The sequence below is a fragment of the Coturnix japonica genome, chromosome 13, assembly GCF_054131305.1.
Source record: "Coturnix japonica strain WE chromosome 13, WE-NBRP24, whole genome shotgun sequence".
In the NCBI taxonomy this organism is placed as follows: Eukaryota; Metazoa; Chordata; class Aves; order Galliformes; family Phasianidae; genus Coturnix; species Coturnix japonica.
This window is the reverse complement of record NC_140675.1, coordinates 307,136-328,301: the sequence shown is the minus strand read 5'-3', so window position 1 is coordinate 328,301 and position 21,166 is coordinate 307,136. Positions and strand designations below refer to the sequence as shown.

Below are 21,166 nucleotides of genomic sequence, written 5' to 3'. Positions count from 1 at the left end.
TTTTAATTTTCCTCTTAGAGCTCTCTCTGCTCAGGGCATTTTGCAGCCTTACTTTTCCGCTACTGCTGTGAGGAGGATGAAGGAGCAGGCTGGACACTGGCTACTTCTCTAGAATAAACTATTTGCTCTGTCAGAGTCAGTGAGCGGTAGATCGAAGCAAGGTAATAGCTACTGGGGAAATGACTGGTCTAATGGAGGCATCTTGTGTGAATGGGGGATTTCTCCCACCTGATTTCATAGTGTTCAGTGTACAGTCTCCAGTGAGCCGAAGAAAGGTGTGCTAAACCTTTAGTGGTCCTAACAAAATGTATTTTGGAACACAGGCAAGAATTCCTTCTTGACCTCAGTCTAGCACATACAGTATATGAAGTCATTCAGGAGCATTAACTGTGTAGTAAGTTCCCAGCAGAGGCAGGGTAACAAAGTAGCTATATCTGAAAATAAGCAAAAAGGGAGTTGAATTTTTGTCTCTGGGGCTACATTACTAATAGAACAGTAGAGTATTTCCCCCAGAACCTGGAAATCCTTGGAGAACATGAAATTCACATAACAACTCTTCATCTCTGGTTCTCTAAGGGCAGCTGTCTTAAAGACCAACAGGTAACTACTGAGATTATTGCCATGAGATGCAGTGAGATCATAGGATTCTGGATTACCTGAAAGTGCTTGACTGTGTGGAAATAGTTTAACTCTGAAATCTCTACAGTACACTGCAAGTTCCTTACTCAGATATTCTCTCTCCACAAAAACCTCCTATTTACTTCCTACTCAATGCTCTACTCAATGCTGTACCTTTCTAAAACTGGGGAAAGTCTAGTAAGGGGACTTTTGTTTTAGCTCTGTTTAAATGGTATGTAAATGATGTGCTAGCAGAGTCCTGGAACCAGTACTCCAAAGGTTGTTGGTACCTAATATATTGCTTCCCATGATTATTAGTTGAAGACAAAAACAAGTGATTCTTTAAATGTTTCCAAAAAGAATATCATCCAGAGAACATCCTGCAAACTTCAGAAGCATAGATGCATCTGGGGATGGAACAAACTCTTGATCATCCTAATACAATTCTCATAACTGCCTGTCTAGTGGTTAAATTGTTCAAGGTATCAGCCAGCTTTTAGTTAGCATCCTGTGCCCCTGGGGCATTTCTCCTTAACTCTCACACTTGTTTAGGTGCCGTCACCCTCATATTGCACAAGACCTACTAAAGAACTTAGTAGTTTGTGGGTTTTTCTTTTCAGAAACTTTTTATAGGTGTTTTTCTGCATCAAAAGGCTATTCCTCTACCAGCAGGCCAGTTTTAAGGACCATTCTGCCAAGTCAAATGTCAAATATGTGGAGGGTTAACTGCATTTTGCAGCCATCTTCTGAAAAACAAGGTAATGTATCAGTTGATTGTAGAGGCATTTTACTCTCTTATCTCACAAAGATACAGTGCTGTAGATGTTGGCCTCACAACTCTGCTTTTGCTCAAGAAGAGCCACTAATTCTTGTATTTCCAGCCATGTCTTGCAGTCAGTTCAGGCATTCGGAAGCTGTCTTCTGGGAAAACAAAATGACAGCATGTACTTCAGACATCATGTTTTTTGATAATAAGTTTCATGCCTCATTTGCTATGAAACAATTGGGTTTTAAGTCAGTGCTGCCCAGGTAACTTCACATTTTTCATGACCACAAAGAGGATGAGAAGTGACTGCTCACTAAGAGCAGGTTTCAGAAAGCATTACCTTGTTAAGGGTGTTTTCCCCTTTTTCCTCATGTTTTGAACGGATGGCACTTCTGTTCATTCTCTTTTTGCATTTGTGCCTTTGAGTGTTTTGCAAACACTGCAGCAGTTGTAGCCCTTTGTTTGGGAGGTGTTTCTTACATACTGAGGCAGACCCTTGCAAAGTCATTAAGTGTTTTCTGCTGACTCAGATATTATTCATCTCTTGTGTTTCTTTATCATTTCTTATGTTTCTTGAACAGAGATAAATTTCTCTCCTCCCCAGATGGTAAATATACCTTACTGTGATATTAATCAGAAGCAGAATGTTTAATCACTACCATGGCCCTTTGTCCAGGTGCAATCTATTCATCTTCCATACAGTGAGCAGTTAAAATGGTCAGTGAGTGGATGGCAAATCCAATAATATACAAGAAGGATTTGTAGATCATTTGGAACTGTGCTTGCTCTTCTCCTATACTTCATTGATGCACCATCACAATCCTAGATAGTATTGAACTGTTGGATTTCCCATCTCTTCTCTGTAATGCATCCTCGCCTGATTATGGCTGTGCAAGCAATTCTGCTCATCTTTTAAGCTATGTGGCCAAAATGCCATTCAGATCAAAATAGAGTGAAGCAGACCCAAAGGTGGGAAGTTCAAAGAGCAAAAGAACAAAGAAGGAACGAGGCGTGTTGGTTTCAATTCATGCATCTTTAACACATATTTAAACAGCAGAATTACGACATGATAGTTCTGTGCAGTGATGGCAAATGGCTCCCTTGCTTCCTGGTTTGTGTCTTCCTCTGCTTACAGGTGAATGTGGGTTTCATTTGTTGTTACAGTTTTTTGTTTGTTCGTTTAAATTATATGAACTGGAACTAATTTTGGCTGAAGTGTTTGAGTGCAAGACAGTGCTTCACCCTCCCAAATGCCCCATCTCCTCATGGTTCCAACAGGCTGAGTACCTGATCCACTGGGGCAGTCTGTACGGTTGGACTCTGGGGAGTCCTCTGACACATGCATGGAGATGAAAGGGCTCTTTCATCATTTTGTGAATCTAATTCCCTGGAAAACATCAGCAGGAATCATCTGGTAGTTTTGATTCAGATTTCTGTTTGATTGAACGTTCATTTTTCTTTAAGTAAAGATTTGGAACATTTTTAACCTTGATCATCTGTAGACATTAAATATCTTGGGGCAGCTTTCAGAAGGAGAGGTTATTTATTGATTCCATTTTTTAGCTTGGTCACAGGTTATGTAGCTGTTAGAGGAATTTGAAGTTTCTACTGCTTTGTGAACATCTATGAATGTGATATTCCTGTGTTTGGATGCCTGAGCAAAAAGGGCATGGTGATGGTGATAGCTTATTAGGTAAATCCAAGTTTCGTGTTTGCCATACTGTGTCATGTTAGTGGTGTAGAACATGGAGCAAAAGGAGCTGCTAATGTATTTCATATAACTCTTCAAGGGCACCGCCTAACTTTTAACAGTAAAGGAGTGTGTCAGCTATGAGAGCAGCTGCAGAGTTCTGGGGTAGACTCACATTACTGTAAGGAGTCAGAATCAGTTTATGACTACCAGGAGGTATTGCTTAAATACATATATACTCTACAGTGCTCTTTCATACAGATGCTGCAAAAGGGGAGTATCTTCTTTCTGTCCAGGGTCTGACGTAAAACCTTGATGTGCCTGCTCATGAGAGGAAACACCTCCAACTTTGGATTTAGATCTATTACTGGATTCAGATTTTACTCTCAGTACATATATATTGATAATTGTGTTTTGTAAATAAGAACATGAACTTTCTTCCATCCCTCCCTCCCTTCATCCTTCTCATCCAGCACTCTTCAGCGTCTCTCCTTTGTTAGTGTGAGAATACAAGCCCAATGAATTCTGTGGAGGTTCAGCCGAGCAATGCAGTCTATAATTAATGTATTTGGTATTCAGAAGGCTTTTATGTAGCTGTGCACAGGTGAGCCACTGTAATTCAGCAACTTTTCATTAACACTTTCTGGAGCTGTCCCTGTTTTCTTCCTATTGATTTTTATTATTATTATGAAATAACCTTGGGAGCCACACAGATCTTGTTGACTGTTACCAAATACCAGTCCAAGCCTATCTCAGGCTGGGAACAATTATTCATGCTTACTTCAGAGGTAATTCATTTATCATTTAATAGCTAATAATAGCAATTTAAACAGCAGTAGGAAGGGATGAGATGAAAAGAGCAAATGGCAGAAAAAGGAATCACAGAAGGACTGCATGCTATCATATCGAAGGTTATTCAAATTACTGTACACGTACAGATCTGACTGGAGTACCGATAATGAACTTGTATATATCCAGCAGAACAAATGGGCTCTGCATTGCCCTTTCTGTGAGGCACATTGCTACTGCCTGGTATTAGACATTTTCGTATTGATTAGGAGCATCTGTATTTCTGTGGTACAGTCCTTTTCCCTTAAAATCGTACTTGAAATGTGGAAGTCATTGGGTCCCTTCACATGCTGGGATAAAAATTTACTTCTAAAGCAATCAACATTAATTTATGAAGTTATGAAATATCTCCCAAAAGACTGGATTATGAGGGATATGCACTTCCGTCTGAGGTGATCTTTATAGACCAGGATAGTGCTGACACTGGAACGGGATAGAGTCTTTCCTAGAAGTCACAAAGGATAATGAGAGGATTGATATGTTTAGACTTACAGTCATTTTGAATGCAGCCAGATGCGACAATTTTGGGTTGACCATGGATCAGGTGTTTAAGAGGCAGTGTTAGGACACTCCATATAACATTATTGCAGAGCTAGGTGGTGAAGGCTTTACCACACATCAGTCCTGCACAGCATTGATGGCGGCAGGGTTACGTGTGCTGCTACTGTTTAAAACATTAGTGTTTAAAATGGATGTCTTCTGTCGTGGGCAAAATATGATAGAAGGAGCTGCATCCTCAGTGAAACCATCAGTGGGATCCACGTTTTCCTCAGGTCAGAATTTTATATGTATTTAAGTTTCTCAGGCAATAAGAGCAAAGGAAAGCATTGTGGTTCTGATACAGTGATGCTCATCAGCACACTGTGTCCCCATCTCTCTGTTCTTTCTCTGCAGAGGGAACACATGAGATTTGTGCTTTCGAGGCAAACAGCTTATTGCAGGTTTTGGTCTGATGCCCAGCCTGCAAATGAGAGTCTGACCAGGCCACTTGTACTGTGGTGACAGTATACAGCTGCTATCTAGGAGCATATCAAAAATCTTAGCAAGACAAATGAGAGACTGAACAGTTATAGGGATAGAAAAAGACAGATAAATTCATAATTAAAGCTGTCGAGTTGCAATAAAAGGAACATTTAACTTGGAACGAAAGTGGGTGGGCGAACAAAGTGTCGTATTTGGAGGTGAAAGTTGGCACTTGAACAGCATTTTTAAAGTACTCCAAAGCCACCTCCACTGACATCTCAGCTCTATTGTATATTCTGTCAGAGGCTCTGGCTGTGCAGTGTATTGTGGCTGTGACTCATGCGCAGCCCCTGCTGCTTGCTGCCATATGAGATATTAGAGAGACAGACATGGCAGGAGTATTGTGTGAGACTGAGGTAAATACGTGCAGGTTGGTGTTTTTAGACCCAGCACACACATGTACATGGACATATATGCATAGAGGCATAAACATGTAAGCCAGCTGCTGTAGCCTGTGGCGATTCATTATATCGTCTCAGAAACAGTGGGGGTTTATTAAGATGTATAAGCTAAATGAGATATTAGCAGGAAGAATTTGTGAGAATTTGGCTGGAGCTGGGCCTGCAAAGATGTGATGATAAGATCATGTGATGTTAATACTTCATACGGATCTTCACAGAGGGTTGGAACTTGATGATCCTTGAGGTCCCTTTCAACCTGAGTATGGTTCTGTGAATACTTAACATCTGAAGAACACACACACACAAAAATAAAGCCTAAAATCTCAAATCCAATTCCCATGAATACTGGGGGAGTTCACTCACAAGATGAAGACCTGTGCCATTTTGGCCACGGCCAGTCTGTAGATAACAGTAGTTCAGGCTGAGCAAAGACAACATGCCAAGCACTGGCCACCACCAGAGCAGGAAGGAGAAGCAGGGTCTGTACACTGTAAGAGGATAGAAGAAAAAACAGCTGTTTCCAGCTATTAGAGCGTGTTCTTTCCATGTTTCTCCCCTGATGCAGTCGGAGTCCCTTGCTGAATATGTCTCTCAATCCTGCATCCATTTCTTCTTGGTAAAACTTGTGTTTTTCGGATGGATGTGAAGCTAATTTCTGGAAGGATGAGTTTCATTTTTAAAGTAACAGAAGCAGGCTTTGTGTGGTTACGCTTTCAAGTACATCCTTAACCATTTAAAAGTGCATTACCAGCAGTGTTATTTATGGTATCTTATTACCTGTTAAACTATAATGGCTTCCTATTAAGCATTAACAATTAGTTACTACCTTAAATCCCTCTTTCAAAAAAGAGTTAGAGGAATTGGAGCTTGGAGGGAGAGTAAGCAATGGAAGAAACTAAATTCAAGAAGAGCTATCAGGGCAGTATCATTAGAAATAAGGAATAAAGGGAGGAATAGAAAGCATCTATTCCTGTCTATTCTGTCTATTCCTGTGTAATCTGTTTGTTCTGTCTGGGCTGCTCAACAAGTTTTTACATTACACTGTGTACTTCAGAATTGTTTCTGAAGATGCCATTCTACAGTATCTTCCATAAAGCATCAGCATCTCATTAAAAGATAAAAGTCCAAGGTATTCAAATAGCAAGCAAACTCCCAGTATCAAACAACAAAACAGTGTTTGATCTCCTTTGAACTGCAGGGGGCAGCCAAGAATTTGGGTATTGCTACCTGGATTTGTCTTGTCAGGCTTTCCATCGCATTAATACTTATTTTTCATTGTAACACACAACCTGTATTTTCATCTGTGAAGATGTGAATCATGAGACAGGATCCATTGTACGATGTTCAGCCAGTCAGGAGTCCTTCCTGACAGTGCCCAGCATTAGAGATTTCAGAGAGATGCAAGAAATTGCCATCGTGGACAATTACAAACTATTCCCACCATATGGGGGAATGCCTTTCTATCTTCAGACAGTTATTTATTTATACTTGGAAATGTGAGAAATTATAGCCTTTCCAAGTAATTATAATAACAATAATCCTTTCTAATGAAATGTTCCAATGTTCTTATTTTCTGTACGAGTGGTTAATGCTTTTTGAGTCTATCAGTTGAGTTTCATAGATCAGCTGTGTGTTGCTCAGAAAATGTTTCCTCTCTTCAGCTGCGCTTTCACCTTTGCAAATGCATTTTTGTCCTCTGCTGTAAGAGAGAATAATTGGGAGTGCCCAAATTGCCAGTTATTTTGTAAACAATGATTGTCTCTCTTGTGCATCTGGTCACGAAAGACACTCATATTTTTTAGCCTTCCTATTGCTCTAATGACTTTAATCACCTTCTCTGGAACCGTCCTTATTTATCTACTCAGACATACAATCTGATTTTTGGGTGGTCCAGTATGGACTCAGTAATCTCTATGGGTCCCTTCCAAATTGGGTTGTTCTGTGATTCTATGTGTTATCCTTTAACATGTAGGAAGACAGGAATTCAGGATGGCTTCGATAGAGAAAGCAGAGCATTTCTTAAAATAAGTTTTGTAATATTTTCCATCCTGTTGTCTGTAGGCCTTGCAGTTTATTGTTTTCAGGAAGGATGGAGGTTCCTGGATTAATCAGCCTTATCATCACCTGATTTGATGAATGTGTTGGAGAAACCATTTTATCTTTAAGTAATAATCTTGGAAGATTGCTGGCCACAAAGAGGGGTTGTGAAGGAAACCAGAGTCTCTCAGGTGGGAATGCATGCCCGTAAGAAATGATGTCACTTTTTATATTTAGATCTTTTAGATTTCAGCATTATGTCTGACTTGAAGACGGTTCTCACCTAATTAGTCCAGAAAGGATGAAATGGAAAAGAGAGAGTTGAGTGGATGAGGATGTCATGCTGGCAGCTTGTGGGCAGCACAGGAGCAGTGAATAAGATAGAGGGTCCCCATAAGAAGCTGGGACCTAAGATCCCTCCCTGCTTTCATGGAAGTGAAAAACTGCCTTAATTTCAAGAATTTTCTGTATATACATATATATATATATTATTTTTTCATGGAGATACAAAGAATGGATTAGGCTGAAAAATTAGTTGGGTCCTTTGACAATATGTCTGAGATGTCTTTGCCATTTTCAAGGAGCAGATTGGAGACATAAGATGCAGAAGCAAAGCTTGTGTTCACTTTTCTCTCTCTCTCTCTTTAAAATCATACCCAGGTTCTTTTTGTGCAAATGTACTACTCAGGATCAAAGCCTCTGCTCCAAGTGGAGGAAGTCCCTGGAGAGCAAGGCCTGAAAGCTAAGCCTCTAATACTGCTGCTGCTGGCCATACACCAGGTACTGCTTGGGAAATCTAGTCATGCATGACCCAGCACCTGGAGATAGAGAGAAACTGGGAGCAGTGTACTCAGCATCCCTGCATAACTTCTGATCTTTGTTCTCTTTGCTAGCTCATGTCCTTCTTTTGGTCGTGGTCCATCAGGAGTTTATTCCCAGCAGTGTCAGATATCTGAAAGACTCTTCTGTAATGCAGCATCCACTGATTCCTTAGGCTTCTCAGAAGTGTAGTTTCTGTCATATGGACTGGGGTTTATCAGAAAGTGGATAATGGATAGGCTCACTACAGGTCTCTGCTTATTTTGGTGTATTTTTCCTCATTTCTGGCATTTCCATCTCCTTACTGAGTGGCTCTAAGTTAACGGCTGTTGGGGAAGGATCAATAGAAAGATGCTCTCTGCAACATCTGAGATTATTTCCCCTGCAGGTATGACAGGAACAGCCTTGCAAGCAGGATACTTCTTTGCCTTGTGGTGCTTTCCTGCCTCTCTTGTGAGGTGCTGGGTTTGCATGCTAAGAAAGCCACAGTTAGCACAGCTTAAACAAGATGACTCTCAAGAAGCAGTGTCCTTGATCCCTCATTAAAAATGTCCTTGACACGTTGTGCCATCAGAAGGAAGGTTTGCGATGCTGATCACCGGCAGCGTTTCTTCTCCTATGGATGTTATACAGCCTCAGAACATTTTGTTTAATTCATGGGAGAAGGAAGCTCTTTGGGTTTTGCTTCTCTTTACTTTTCTTTTTCTTTTTTTAATGCTTCCCTGAAGGCTGCATGAGAGCTATGGGGGTAGGAACGCAATTGCGGGAAGGTAACCTTTCCCATCCCTCAGCCTCTCAAGAGATGCATGCAACAGCAAGATACATGTAAATCCGTCAGAGCTGATAGTGTGGTTTAATGCTAACAGATGTAAAGCATTAAAGGAAATAAACAGCCTGGCCCTGAATGGGATCCAGAGGTATAAAGCTGTAGCCTTGTGCTCACTCCCCGTGTTATTCCAGGTAGTTATTAGTCGTTTAGCTTAACTAAGAAAATGTCAGCCTTACTGCTGCTTTCTGTCATGTCTGTACGCTGCTAACAGTAATGCAGGTTGATTTTGGTTTGTTGTTCTTTTATTAGTTTAAACAGCAGATTATGTTCGTTTTTCAGCAAAGAGGACTTCATTCTAAGACTTAGATGCTGAAAGAGTAACTGTTACCTCAGCAGACAGGTAAACAGGCCAAATTTCCTTCTATTTCCCAAGAGTGCTGGAGGCAGAGGTAGACAGAGAAGTCTGTGCATTCTCCAGTTAAGATCTTCTCTTCCACACCAGTAAAATATCTTTGGAAATATATGAGGGAGCCTTGGAACTTCAGGAATAACAAAACCCAGATCCCTGCTATGTTTCCCTCAACAGATTTTATCTTCTTGGTGTTTGGGCTTGGCTATTTATCTGATCCTTTACATCCGAATGACATTCCTATGCAGTGTGTAGCCTTGCTGTTCTTTCCTCTCTGTTAGATGTGTGGTTGATGTAACTGGGCAGAATTTTCAATTAATCGACAGCCTTTATTCCACCTTTTCTTACAGTAGTGGCATGATGTGCCTGCAGAATTTCCCTACTTCCTTCCACCTTACGTTGCTAGAAATCACTTGGCTCAGAAAATAAAAGCATGGAGCCATTTACCCTTGTTTAGTCCCCTACTGATGGGTCAGAAGTGGAGATTAATAGGGTAGGAAGTGTGTTTCTACTCTGCAGTCAGTAAAGGAAATTCACTGGAACTAAATTAATCATGAAACGGACACAAAGAGGAGAATAGATTAGCAGGGAATTAACTCATTAATTAGATTCATGCCGAAGTTCAGAAGAGGCTTTCCTTCAAGATAACAGCCGAGTTCAAAGATCAGCAAGGGCTGATCATGAGAGGCAGGCACACCGTTTTCCTTCTGAACTCTGTCAGGCTTTACCTTAGCCCAACATCTGGCTGGTTATTATAGGATATCAGACATATGGCTGGCAGGAATTCAGCAGCTGGCAAAGCCTAACCACTTAGTGCCCAGCGATGGAGGCTATTATCAGCCCTTTCAGCTCCCTGGGCTCTGGATCCTGGTGTTGGCGTGAATGCAGGAGCTCTCTCTGTTGTGCCACTTGGCTATTTTTAGAGCTCCATCACAAGTCCTTGTGTGAGCAGCAACAGCTTGTTGGAGAATGGGTTTATTTCCAGCGTTAGGGTGAGCAGAAACCAATACAAGCTTAAGATAGGTAAAGTGCTAAAGCACTTCATTGTGGTAGGGTAGAATAGGTAAATCATTGCATGTTTCTAAGGAGATGGGGTTTGGTTGCCGTCTTCTTACTGTTCTAATGGGACACTTCTCTACAGGGAAACTTATGAGAGAAGCAAAGAACTGTCTCTGCAGTTACTTCTGTGCTGCACAAAGCCCCTGCCAGCTCCCTTCAGGCTCTGTATGACCCCTTGCTGCTCACATGCCAGAAGGCCCCATTACTGAGTAGTGCATTGTAATAAATGCCACGCTGTTGCACGATGGAGCTGGTGAGAAGCATGGAGAGACTGATTTCTAACACACTCTTAATGAACTAACAAACCAGTGCTAAACACCGAGAGCAGATCCATGTGAGAAGGGCCCCCTGCCTTCTGACTTAAGCTTTCCCTCCCTTTGCTTTTGCTGCCTCACAGCATGGATGCAATCAAACCATATTCAGGAACATCTGAGCTGTGTATTTGCCACTTAGGACTTTCTGGGTAGTGAAGTTTCCACATTGTTTATTTAGAGTTAAGTGTTCTGCTGGGTCTCTTATCACTTTCAGTAAATAACAACTGTCCTCTAAATTCTTCAGGCTGATTACTGAGACTGACAATCTGTGTGTTTTGAGTTGCTGAGCTGTATTAATCTCTAATATACCCTGGTCTGTGGATGGAAAGGGTAATGTATTGAGGATGTCACAAGAGGTATAAGCCAAAGGACTTGGTCTTCTTGGGAATGTGAAGTGCTTTGGTTGTGACATGAATAAATCTCCCAGCAGTAGCAGTGCTATTTCTGTTGGGAATAAAGATGTAAGAGGAGTCTGTCTTTTAATCCAACTTGTTAGAGATTTTATAGCACCAGAGCTAATTCATTTCTAGAAAAGAGATTGCAGACGTTATTTTTACCTGCCTGTAGTTTGCCCTGATATAGTTTATTCCACTTGCTTAATGGTGGAGTTGATAAGAATCCCAACCCCAAAAGAAAAATCGTACTGCAATTATAAGTTAAATAAGGTATCATACTGGGGAGTGGAGATGAGGGTGGAAGAGAAGGCATAGTTTATGGCTGTAATCTGTTCTTTGTATTGTAGAGTCTAACCTTCCTATCAGTATGAGACCTGGAAACGTGTCTATTGAAACCCTACTGAATGACACCTACCTGCAGCCTTTGCTAAAATGCAGGTAGGAAAGTGAAAGGAGATATCAGGTCCATGGACTATATAAAATGCAATCCAGAATTTATGCTGAGATAATTCAGTCCTCTGTAATCCATACCAGACTGATGAAATATTGACTTGTACTGTGAATGTGACCCAAGGCAACTGAAGACTTTACTGTGCTTTGGATCAGAACAGTTAAGAATGCAGAGTGCACATTCAGTCAACAAAACATTCCATCTTTGTGCTTTTAATACAGCAAAATGCTTTCCTGCTTCTTTTGTTTCCTTCCTTCAGTCACAACAAAGGAGTGTTATAAGTGGCCCCAGAGAAACAAAGCCTGGAATAGAAAAGGGATTTAGAGAGAAGAGATCAGATGAAATTGGTAAGAGAAAGAATTCCCAATACGATGTTCCCAGCTCAGCCTTCTGAAGGGAAGCCCTGTGCTCCTGATCTGTTATGATTCACTTGGCAGCTCTGCCCAGATGGCCTCTCCCCTTCATCTATACCTCTATAAACTAAGACCCAGCGATAACAGCCCTGCCAAACCTGGTTGCTGCTGATAAAATGTACACAGCTTTCAGTAATCTATTTGTTCCTAACGGCTCATCAATGAAAGCTCATTCTAATTCTGTTCATTTTGATCTTCTCTGGAGTTTCTGTGAGGAGGAGTGAGGTTGCAAGGAGTGACCTGTAATCCTCCTAGGTTTAACAGTACCATAGGCAAGTTTTATTCAAGCTTTCATTTTATACTGCCTGATTCCATTGGTGCATATTGATACAGGATTATACTTTCTCATCTTTTTGTTTTCTGACCTTACAGTGATTTGGTTTTAAATACTGCTGTGTCCAATAGCGATTGATTTTCCAGTCTTGGGTATCTTACCAACACATCTCATTCCCAATCAAAGTTGTCCTGTGCTGTTCTAGCAGAAGTGTCCTCTAAATGTCCTGTTACTCCTTTGCCTTTTCTCTGCCAGTTAATGTTGGAATTATTGTTCCTACATATTAGTTGTGGTTGCATAAAATTAATGAAGCTAATGGCTGGCGGTGACCTCCACCAGCCATCTTTTTTCTTCAACTTAGCTGCATCATTTCTGATAGGTTAGTCTAAGTTTTCTGTAGAGATCTCTAATATTGGGATTACCAGACTCTGTAAGTAATCTGTTCCAGCTCATACAACTCTCATGTTTAGAACTGTCTGTCTGTCTTAAGTCCTATCTTGCCATAGGAAGTCCTTGCCATATATATTCTTTGTCTTACCTAGACTAGCCATAGGAAGAAGCTTATTTGCTTTTCAGTGATGTCCTCTGGACCTTTTTCAGTTGTGCCAAGTCTCCCTGTGAATTGCTTCCTGAGTCTGGAAACAGAATTCTAACAGAGAGATTAACAATGCAGAGAGAACAGATTAATTTGTGTGTCCTGCCAGCGTACAGGTTTTTTTTAATACCCAGCCAGAATTGTATCTGCACTTTGGTACATGAGTGGCTGGCTCACATGCAGCTTGCAGTCTTCAGCAGTGCAGAATGTTGTCGTTTTCCAGTAGAAATGCTACCTTGTCATTGCTCCTCGTTCATGTGTCTGTAGCATTGATTATTCCTGCCTGACTGTAGTAGCTTGTAGTTGACCCTATTGAATTGCAGTTGTTTACTTCAGGCTGCTTTTCCAGTTTGTCAAAATGCAAACTTGTCTTACATTGGTTTCATCCACAAATCAAATTAACATACTTTCTATTTCATCTAAATCTTTAATAAAAATATTGGATTGTACCAATTCTGTGACCAGGTCCTGCAGAAGATCATTTAGAACAGCTATGCATTTTGACAGCGAGACTGAGAGCTACTTTCAGAGTACTTTTTCTAAGCAATTTTTATAAGAGCTGCTCTGAAAGTAAAGCCTCCTATTTTATTATGTTGGTTGAGGATGTCAGAGGCAGATGTTGGTGGTATGGCAGTAGAGTTTGAACCTTCCCACCAGGATCCCCTTCTGTTTTGTTGCTGTGTGATAAGTGGCAGCAGAGGCAAAATAGCGTCTGTCATGGAAGTGCACATGAAGCAAAGGAATGGAACTGAATTTCTCTGTGCAGAAAAAATGGCATCCATTGACGTTTGCTGGACATGTACAGTGACCAATCAGTGGATGTGAGTACAGTGAGGCAGTGAATGGTACATTTCAGCACTGGTGACAGTGATGTGAAAGACAAGCTGTGTTCCAGATGGCCATGCAGATTTTTTAAGTGCGACCTGCAGGCTCTTGTTCACTGCTGGTGAAAATGCATAGCTAATGCTAGCATCTGAGTTGAGAAATAGTGTTTAGTAGCTGAGAATTTACTCTATCAAGCAGTGTTATTGTGCTCTTTGTATCTACTGTGATGTCCGTGGAAATAAATAGGAGGCATTATTTTTGGAGCAACCTACAGATGTTCATCCTTCTATAGCTCATCTAAACCATGCTGCTTATCTGGCCTGAGAATTTAGTAAAGTTTTGGAAACTCTCTTGGCATCTCGTCCACTCTGTGTTGCTCTGACACCTTCTCACAGGGGTAAATTAGAATCATTAATAGTAATTTGTTCCTGACAAAGGTGTGTTGAATGATACCTATCTCTTCTAAGTTGTTCTAAACTGTTTCTTTCTTCTGAGGACCTGGAGTTAAGCTGACAGGTCTATCATTTTTCATCATCTCCCCCCCTTTTTTTTTTCCTCTCTTCAAAAGAAGTCTGTACATTGTATCAGTTATCTGGTTCATCACCAGGCTTTCCTAAGTTCTAAAAACATAATCGTTAACAGCTTTGAGATTGATTGAGTCAGTCCCTTAGAAATGCAGTAGGAATATAGCAGATTCAGCTCATTCGGAGAGATCTAAGCTATGTATCTTCTCTACCCTATTACTTTTGTATTCTAGGCCTTTTTTTTTTTTTTTACTTCTTTGTTAGTTCTTAACAACCTTAATTCATCACAGTTGACCTTTTTATGAAAACTGATGCAAAATCTCTCCTCACAACCTTATCAATAGGATTTGCTTCTCTGATGAGGAGCAAACTAGGACTTATTATGCAGCTTTTTGCTACTAATAAATTGAAAGAATTGCATCCTTTTCTGTGTGATATTTTTGCCAGACTCGTCTCACTTTGTGCCTTCATTTCTCCACCTTTATTCCTAGTTGTTCTTTCTGTACATTTGTACTCATTCATATTAATCTATTTAAATCTTTTTCTGCGTATTGATGACTGCGTTTACAGTCATCAAAGAGCTTGTGATATGATCGGGTTGGTCTCCTAACCCTTTGGATATATTTATTTGTAGTAATTACAATTACTGTAATTAACAGTAATTGTTAATTACACTGTAGAATTAGTGTTTATATTCTTTATATATATATATTGACAGTTCTTAAGTCTCTTAGAAGAAAATTCTTAAGGATTCTTATTCATAAACCCACCCACCCCAATCTCCATTGAGTTGTGTGGAAGATTTTCATAAGGCCTTGCCCACTTGAACTTATGTTTTTGCATAAGTTTTGATGGAGCTCTTCCGTGGCATCACTTTTACTGGGGCCAAAATGGTTCTGAAATGTGTGTTGTCTTTCTCTTCCGACATTGCTTACAAGGAAAATACAAACTTGTTCTTTAATGCTAGCAAACTGCATGTCCTGTGCTGGGTTGACAGGGTCTTTAGAAGTAAGAAAAGCTGTTCGCTACCAGGGTTCACTGCTTCTAAAGGAAACAGAGTTCCTGCTAAGAGTCAGCTTTACGTGGAAATCATGCTTGTAGTCAAGCACATTACGACCACATTATTCTATCAAAATGTAGCTCAAACAAAAATTACGAATTTCATCACAGTTACGAAATGACAAGCAAAATCTTTTCTCATTTTTATCTAAAGACCTTGGCTTTATCTCTCAGCCTGCAAGTTCTGTTTCCCAAAGCATCATTTTCCTTTGAAGGTATTGACAGTAGATTTTGATCGAATGAAGGTATTAAAAGTAGATTGGAGATAAATTCCAGGTTGAAGCCTTCATTCATCCCATCCCTACTGAAGCTGCTGACCTGAGCCCACCAGACACCTCAGGCACCAGCCTGGACTCAATGTCTCTGCAGTGCAGCCCAGCCCAAGCACAGCCCGAGTGCCCCGACAGCAGCACCACCATGCAGGCTCAGGTCAGCATCACCGAGGAGAAGCTGAGCATCTCGCAGGGGGGCACAGAATCAGGACACGAGTCCCAGGCTCCGGGCAACAGCACAGGCTCTGAGCAGCTCTCATGATTACAAGAGAGGATGAGTCCCATCTTTCCTCCAGACCTCACACCCCCTCCTTTCTCCTATTGAATAAAGGCACGCTCGTGCTCAATCAACGCCTTGACTGAATTCCGAGTTTTCATTCGCAGAGATTGGGATGAGTGCAAGAAACATCAAGGCAGCTCAGCTTACAACACTCTGGCTGTGGGGTTTGTGCGGCCGAGCTCTGGGTGTGTTCCCATTTTGCCTGACTTTGGGATGCCTGCAGCGAGAGCTCTGCTGCCGTTGTGTATGGCAGCAAATAGTCTCTAGCATCCTGGATGCTGCTCATGAAAACCCCAAGCTTCCTGGCTGTGGCTCTGTGATGCTTTTCAGGGCCTTTTGATGCTCTTTGTTGCCGTGGCTGCTCCCTAACACCTCTGTCCTCCCGCCGTGTCCATTCCTGGCTCTCACCTGTGAGCTGTCCCTGCAGATCATCTCCAGCCCTGCCATCATCGTGATGCGGCAGGAGGAGCTCGCCCTGACCAACATCAGGCAGTGCTGCCTGCCTCTCACACTCTCTAGACCAAGTGTAACTACGCTGTCATGGAGACAAATGCTTTCTGTCACATCCTCCATCCCCGCAGACATTTACCGGTAGGCGGCTCTTGCAGAAGAAGATTCAAGCAGCAGAACCTTTTGCTCAGCTACAGCACACAAATGCTACAAAAGCAGGAACAACCCGCAAGCTCTGGGTCTGTTTGTCTTGCACAGGCATGCACCATCTGCGTTTGATGGTACCCCCCATCCTTGATTTCCTTCCCTGCTCCTTGTCTGATGGCGCTGCTGAGCCAGGAACAAGCTGCCCAGTGTGGCAGAGCATGGTGCAGAGCTGTGCTGGGACCTCCTCCCCTTCATCTGCTGCAGATCAGTGCCCCACACGTGCCATTGGGATGCTCTGGCACGGGATGTGCCTCCAACCCAAAGCTCCTTCCCACCTCCCAAGGAAAAACAAAGCAACCCAAGCATCTCCAGCAAAGCTGCCCAGCAGACAGCAGGGAATGCAAACAGCTTCTGGCTGCTCCCCTGCACTCCTGTCCTAAGTAATAGACCCCATGAGGACTGGCTGGGAAATCAGTGCATGACACATGTGAGTGTGCACAGGATTGTGCAAAGCAGTGGGGTTCCATGAGTTTGTGTGTGTGTGTATCTCGGCTGTTATGAAAGCATGGGAAGACTGCCTTACTGAGTCCCAGATAATTACTTATCCTCAAATGATTTTTCCTGGCCAAATTTAAAGCCTCTTACAGGTAATCGAGACCAACAGGCTGTTGTTGCACAATCAACAGGCACAATCTAGATGAATAGCTGAGGAAAATAAAGCATCATGCCAAGGGTACTAGATAAGTGAGCAGCTTGAGATCTGCACATTTATGTGATACTCATGGTCTTAGACAATATTTGCTTAGTGAGGTCACATAGAATGAAAGTAAAATAGAAGAAGTGCAATTGGTCTCAGTTCACACAGCTGGCTGGTTTGTCTCAGGCTAATCCTGAACTGCCTCAAGCGACTGCTTTGGGGCTCTACAGAACAGCAACTTCAGAGATCTCTTTCTATTACTAAGTGTTTGAAAGAGCAATTTGCTCTGTTAATTATCCATCATTTCTGTGCAGTCTGTTTTGTCAGACTTGTCTTTAGCTTCCAAGTTGTATGTGAAGAATTGTTTCCGTTGTAATGCACAATGTACTAAAAATTGAGAGATGAAAATGTGAAGAGTTTTTCCAGCTTTGATTTCATGTCTGGAATTTTGGAACCCACTACTTGCAGTTGTTAATCTGTCCAAACTGGTCTGGTTTGGAATGCCCTCATCCTTCTTGAATCGCTGTTAAAGGCGGAGCAATTCCTACAAGTGCCATGGCCCCACTGTTGTTCTAATTCTTATTTCTTTGTTTTCCACACACTGCTTTTCAAGCCTCCTTTTTCTTTACAGTCAAAGTGAGAATTGCACTGTGAGGTGTCTGAACCTTGTTGTGCCTCTACATAAAGAGAACAGCAGCAAAGCCTGACAGGTGACTGTGCTGACAGCTCTCGTAGCCAGTAACACGTAACTGTGCTAAATCCCTTGTGACTGCTTTGATTTCATTTTTGCCAGTGAAATCCTTGTAAAAGGAACTGCAGCAGTGTGATGAGCTAAGGTGAAGATGCTGGTTTTAGTAGTGCTCTAAGCTGAGTGAAAGGGCAATTGAATGAGGGTTATATGCTTTCTCTGGGACGATAAGGCTCTTTTTCCTGAGGGAAAGAGCCAGCTTTTCATGGGCTATATGTGGGCTTTGGCAAGGGCAGACAATCCAGTCTGTCAGGAAGCCATTTGAGGTGCTTCAGGTTTGTAAGCTTGTCTTTTTGTTTTTCAGGCGGATATTTGGAGCATGGGTGTAGTGCTGTATGCTCTGCTGTGTGGGTTTTTCCTTTGGATGATGACAATATGATGGCACTCTACAGGAGGATACCAGTGGGTATCAGTGGTGCTATAATACACTGAGAAGGGAAATAGCTGAGCTTGACAAGAGGCCTTGCTTTTCGGATGGCAGAACATGCTGAGCTGTGGGTAGAAAGGCCTGTCTGCTGAATATTGTCCCTGTTTTTGCTGCTTTGTCTACCAGTATTTTGTGGATTTGGTTCTACGCTTGGTTGGCCTATGTGGCACTGTAGCCTAATTCTGTACCATGATAGCATACAGAATTTAAGGAGAAGTATTTTCCTGCCAATGGGCTGGATTTTTTTGTATCTGGTTCTTCAACTGGCTGCTCCCTATACTATCTGTAGTAAAAATATAGACACATCATTTGATTTCCCTGAAATGAATGTTCCTAAATGCCAGCTCTTCTCATGTCTACAAAGATCAAAGTTCTGCATTTGCTATTAGAATTTCCTCTTCCAGAATCAGGAGGTAATGTAGGACCCCACAGATTGCCTTCAGAATCCAACAGTTAGTTGTGTTTCCTTTCGGAGTGCATAACAACCTGAGCACATGAATTGAATGACGTGGCTTGTTAGTCTGGTACAAACTCTGCTGTACACTGAAACCTGGTCCATTTGTAAGCAGGACTTTGTCCATCTCTGCAGGACAGCAGAAAACCCTTTGTGCTAATCATGATGCCAAGAAGCAGAATGCGGCAAATGGCAGATGATCCAACTGCTTCAGGTGTTCATTTCCTTAAAACTGTGAATAGTTTTGGACTGAGAGTTTGTAAGCAGAACAGAGCTCTTAAAGCTGTCAGAGATTATTTCTGCACTGTTCAATTCTATCTGCCTAACATACACCGGATCTCAGAACTGCATTGCTTGAACTGGTGGAACTTGTTGAAGTGAACTGGGATGAGCAAGTTTTAGAACTTAGTCAGAATGCAGTAAAAAATGGATAATCTCATGAGTATTAAGGTACAGGCTTGCTATTTCTGCACTGAATTTGTTTTTATTTTACATGGCTGTGATCTGAAAGTTGCTTGAAACGCAGGCACCTAGGCACTGTTGTGTAACTGAATTTCACACGATAGGTCCTGAAATATCCTGGAATCAAAAACTCTGACTTGTTTTAAGTCTGCTGCTTGAGTCTAATCAGGGTCATAGTGTCTGTGTGCAGTGTTTCTTTCCCTGTAATGCTCCACATCATTTCATTTTGGGAATATTGAAGGAAATGGACTATGTGCCATAACTGTTGTTAGAACAAACTATGTCTGGTGTGATCTTATGCATAGGTTCTGTAACTGCTCTTCACAGCTCAGGTGTTTGACCTTCCTTTTGGTGAAGTGATGAAATACTGCTGGTTTCTATTTGTGCTTCTAGGCACCTTGAAGCTCTTAGGAATAGAACAATTGTCTCCAGTTCTTTTCAATGATATCAGTAACAGCTCGAGTGTTGCTGCCCACTAGGTAGACCCAAAGAAGCAGATTACAGTGAAACAACACACGAGCTGGACCTGAATGAGGATCACTTTCAAGACAGTGGCTATGCTGCTTCAAGCCTACTTGCTTCTTCCTGCCGCCACTCTATTACCAAGTATCAACAACCTTTCATGATTCAACTTGCAAATGTTTGAAACTAACCCTTGTGTTTCTATGCCTTCCTAGGTGATTCGAGCCCTTGTCAACCCCAAAGATCCAAACCAAGCAGTGTGTTTCCATCAATGGAGAGTTCTTATTAAGCACGAATCGCTGCAATTCGGATGACAGCCTTCCACATGGTAACAGTGATGGACACAAGGGGCTCATCCACGTTCATGCTCTCATATCTCCTGGCTCTGCTGAAGCTCCTGACCTGAGCCTGCCAGACACAGCAGTCACCTGCCTGGATTGTGACCCAGCGCCTTTGCAGTGCTGCCCATCCCAAGCACAGCCCGAGTGCCCCAGCAGCAGCACCATGCAGGAGCAGGTCAGCATCAGTGAGGTGAAGCTGAGCATCTTAGATGGGGACTTAGAGTCAGGCTGCCAGTCCCAGGCACCAGGTAGCAGCACCAGCTCTGAGCCACTCTCATCTTGACAAGAGGAGTCCCATCTTCACCCTTGACCTCTCAAGCCCTCCTGTCTTTTATTGAATAAAGTCACTCTCATGCTCAATCATCGCCTCGACTGCATTCCGAGTCTTCATTCACAGGGATTGGGATGAATGCAACAAACAGCAAGGCAGCTCAGCTTGCAATGCTATGGCTGTGGGGTTCGTGCAGGCAGAGCTCTGGGTTCCCATTTTGGCTGGCTTTGGGATGTCTGCAGCAAGATCTCTACCATTTTGTATGGGAGCAAATAATCTCTAGCATCCAGGTTGCTGCTCATGATATATCCCAGTCTTCCTGGCTGTCACTTTGTGATACTTTTCAAAGCCTTCTGATACTCTTTGATGCCTTGGCTGCTCCCTAACACCTCTGTCCTCCTGCCATGTTGACTCACGTCTCCCACTTTTAAGCTGGCTTTGCAGATCATCTCCAGCCCTGTCATCATCACGCTGCAGCAGGAGGTGCTCACCTGGCCCAGTGTCTGGCAGTGCTGCTTGTTCTGCAGATGAGCAGCTGCCTCCTCATCTCTTCAGCTACAGTAGTTTTTCTCAGGGCAGTTAGATGCAGTCATGCTCCTCTGGATTTGGTGTGTTAAATCCATGCTGCATGGCAGCACTCAGTGCAATACAAAGGTGTTCTGTGTGCCATAGCATTTCTCCAGGGGCTGCCAAAGGTAGAAGCACAACACAGCACCATCCTTCTGACAGTAATGTCTGTGAGTGTTAGACATGTGAGCACTGCATCATCCCCAGCGTGTCAGTGCTTTTCCACACCAACCTGACTCTCACACTCTGCACTGAATGTAACTCTGCTCTTGTGGAGACAAATGCTTTCTGTCACATC

At 42.3% G+C, this 21,166-nt stretch overlaps 2 protein-coding genes across 2 annotated transcripts in view; both read left to right on the top strand.

The window, feature by feature from the left end:
- LOC146758527 (cytosolic carboxypeptidase 4-like) overlaps window positions 1–21,166 on the top strand; it is a 132,002-nt gene that overhangs the window by 40,604 nt on the left and 70,232 nt on the right. The gene's annotated exons all lie outside the window — the stretch shown is intronic.
- Window positions 8,060–21,166, top strand: part of LOC146758528 (kinesin-like protein KIF20B) — a 62,763-nt gene continuing 49,656 nt past the window's right edge. Inside the window, exon 1 of the mRNA XM_085514519.1 lies at window positions 8,060–8,164. Within this exon, the coding sequence (XP_085370645.1) occupies window positions 8,060–8,164 (105 nt within the window). The remainder of the gene's footprint in view (window positions 8,165–21,166) is intronic.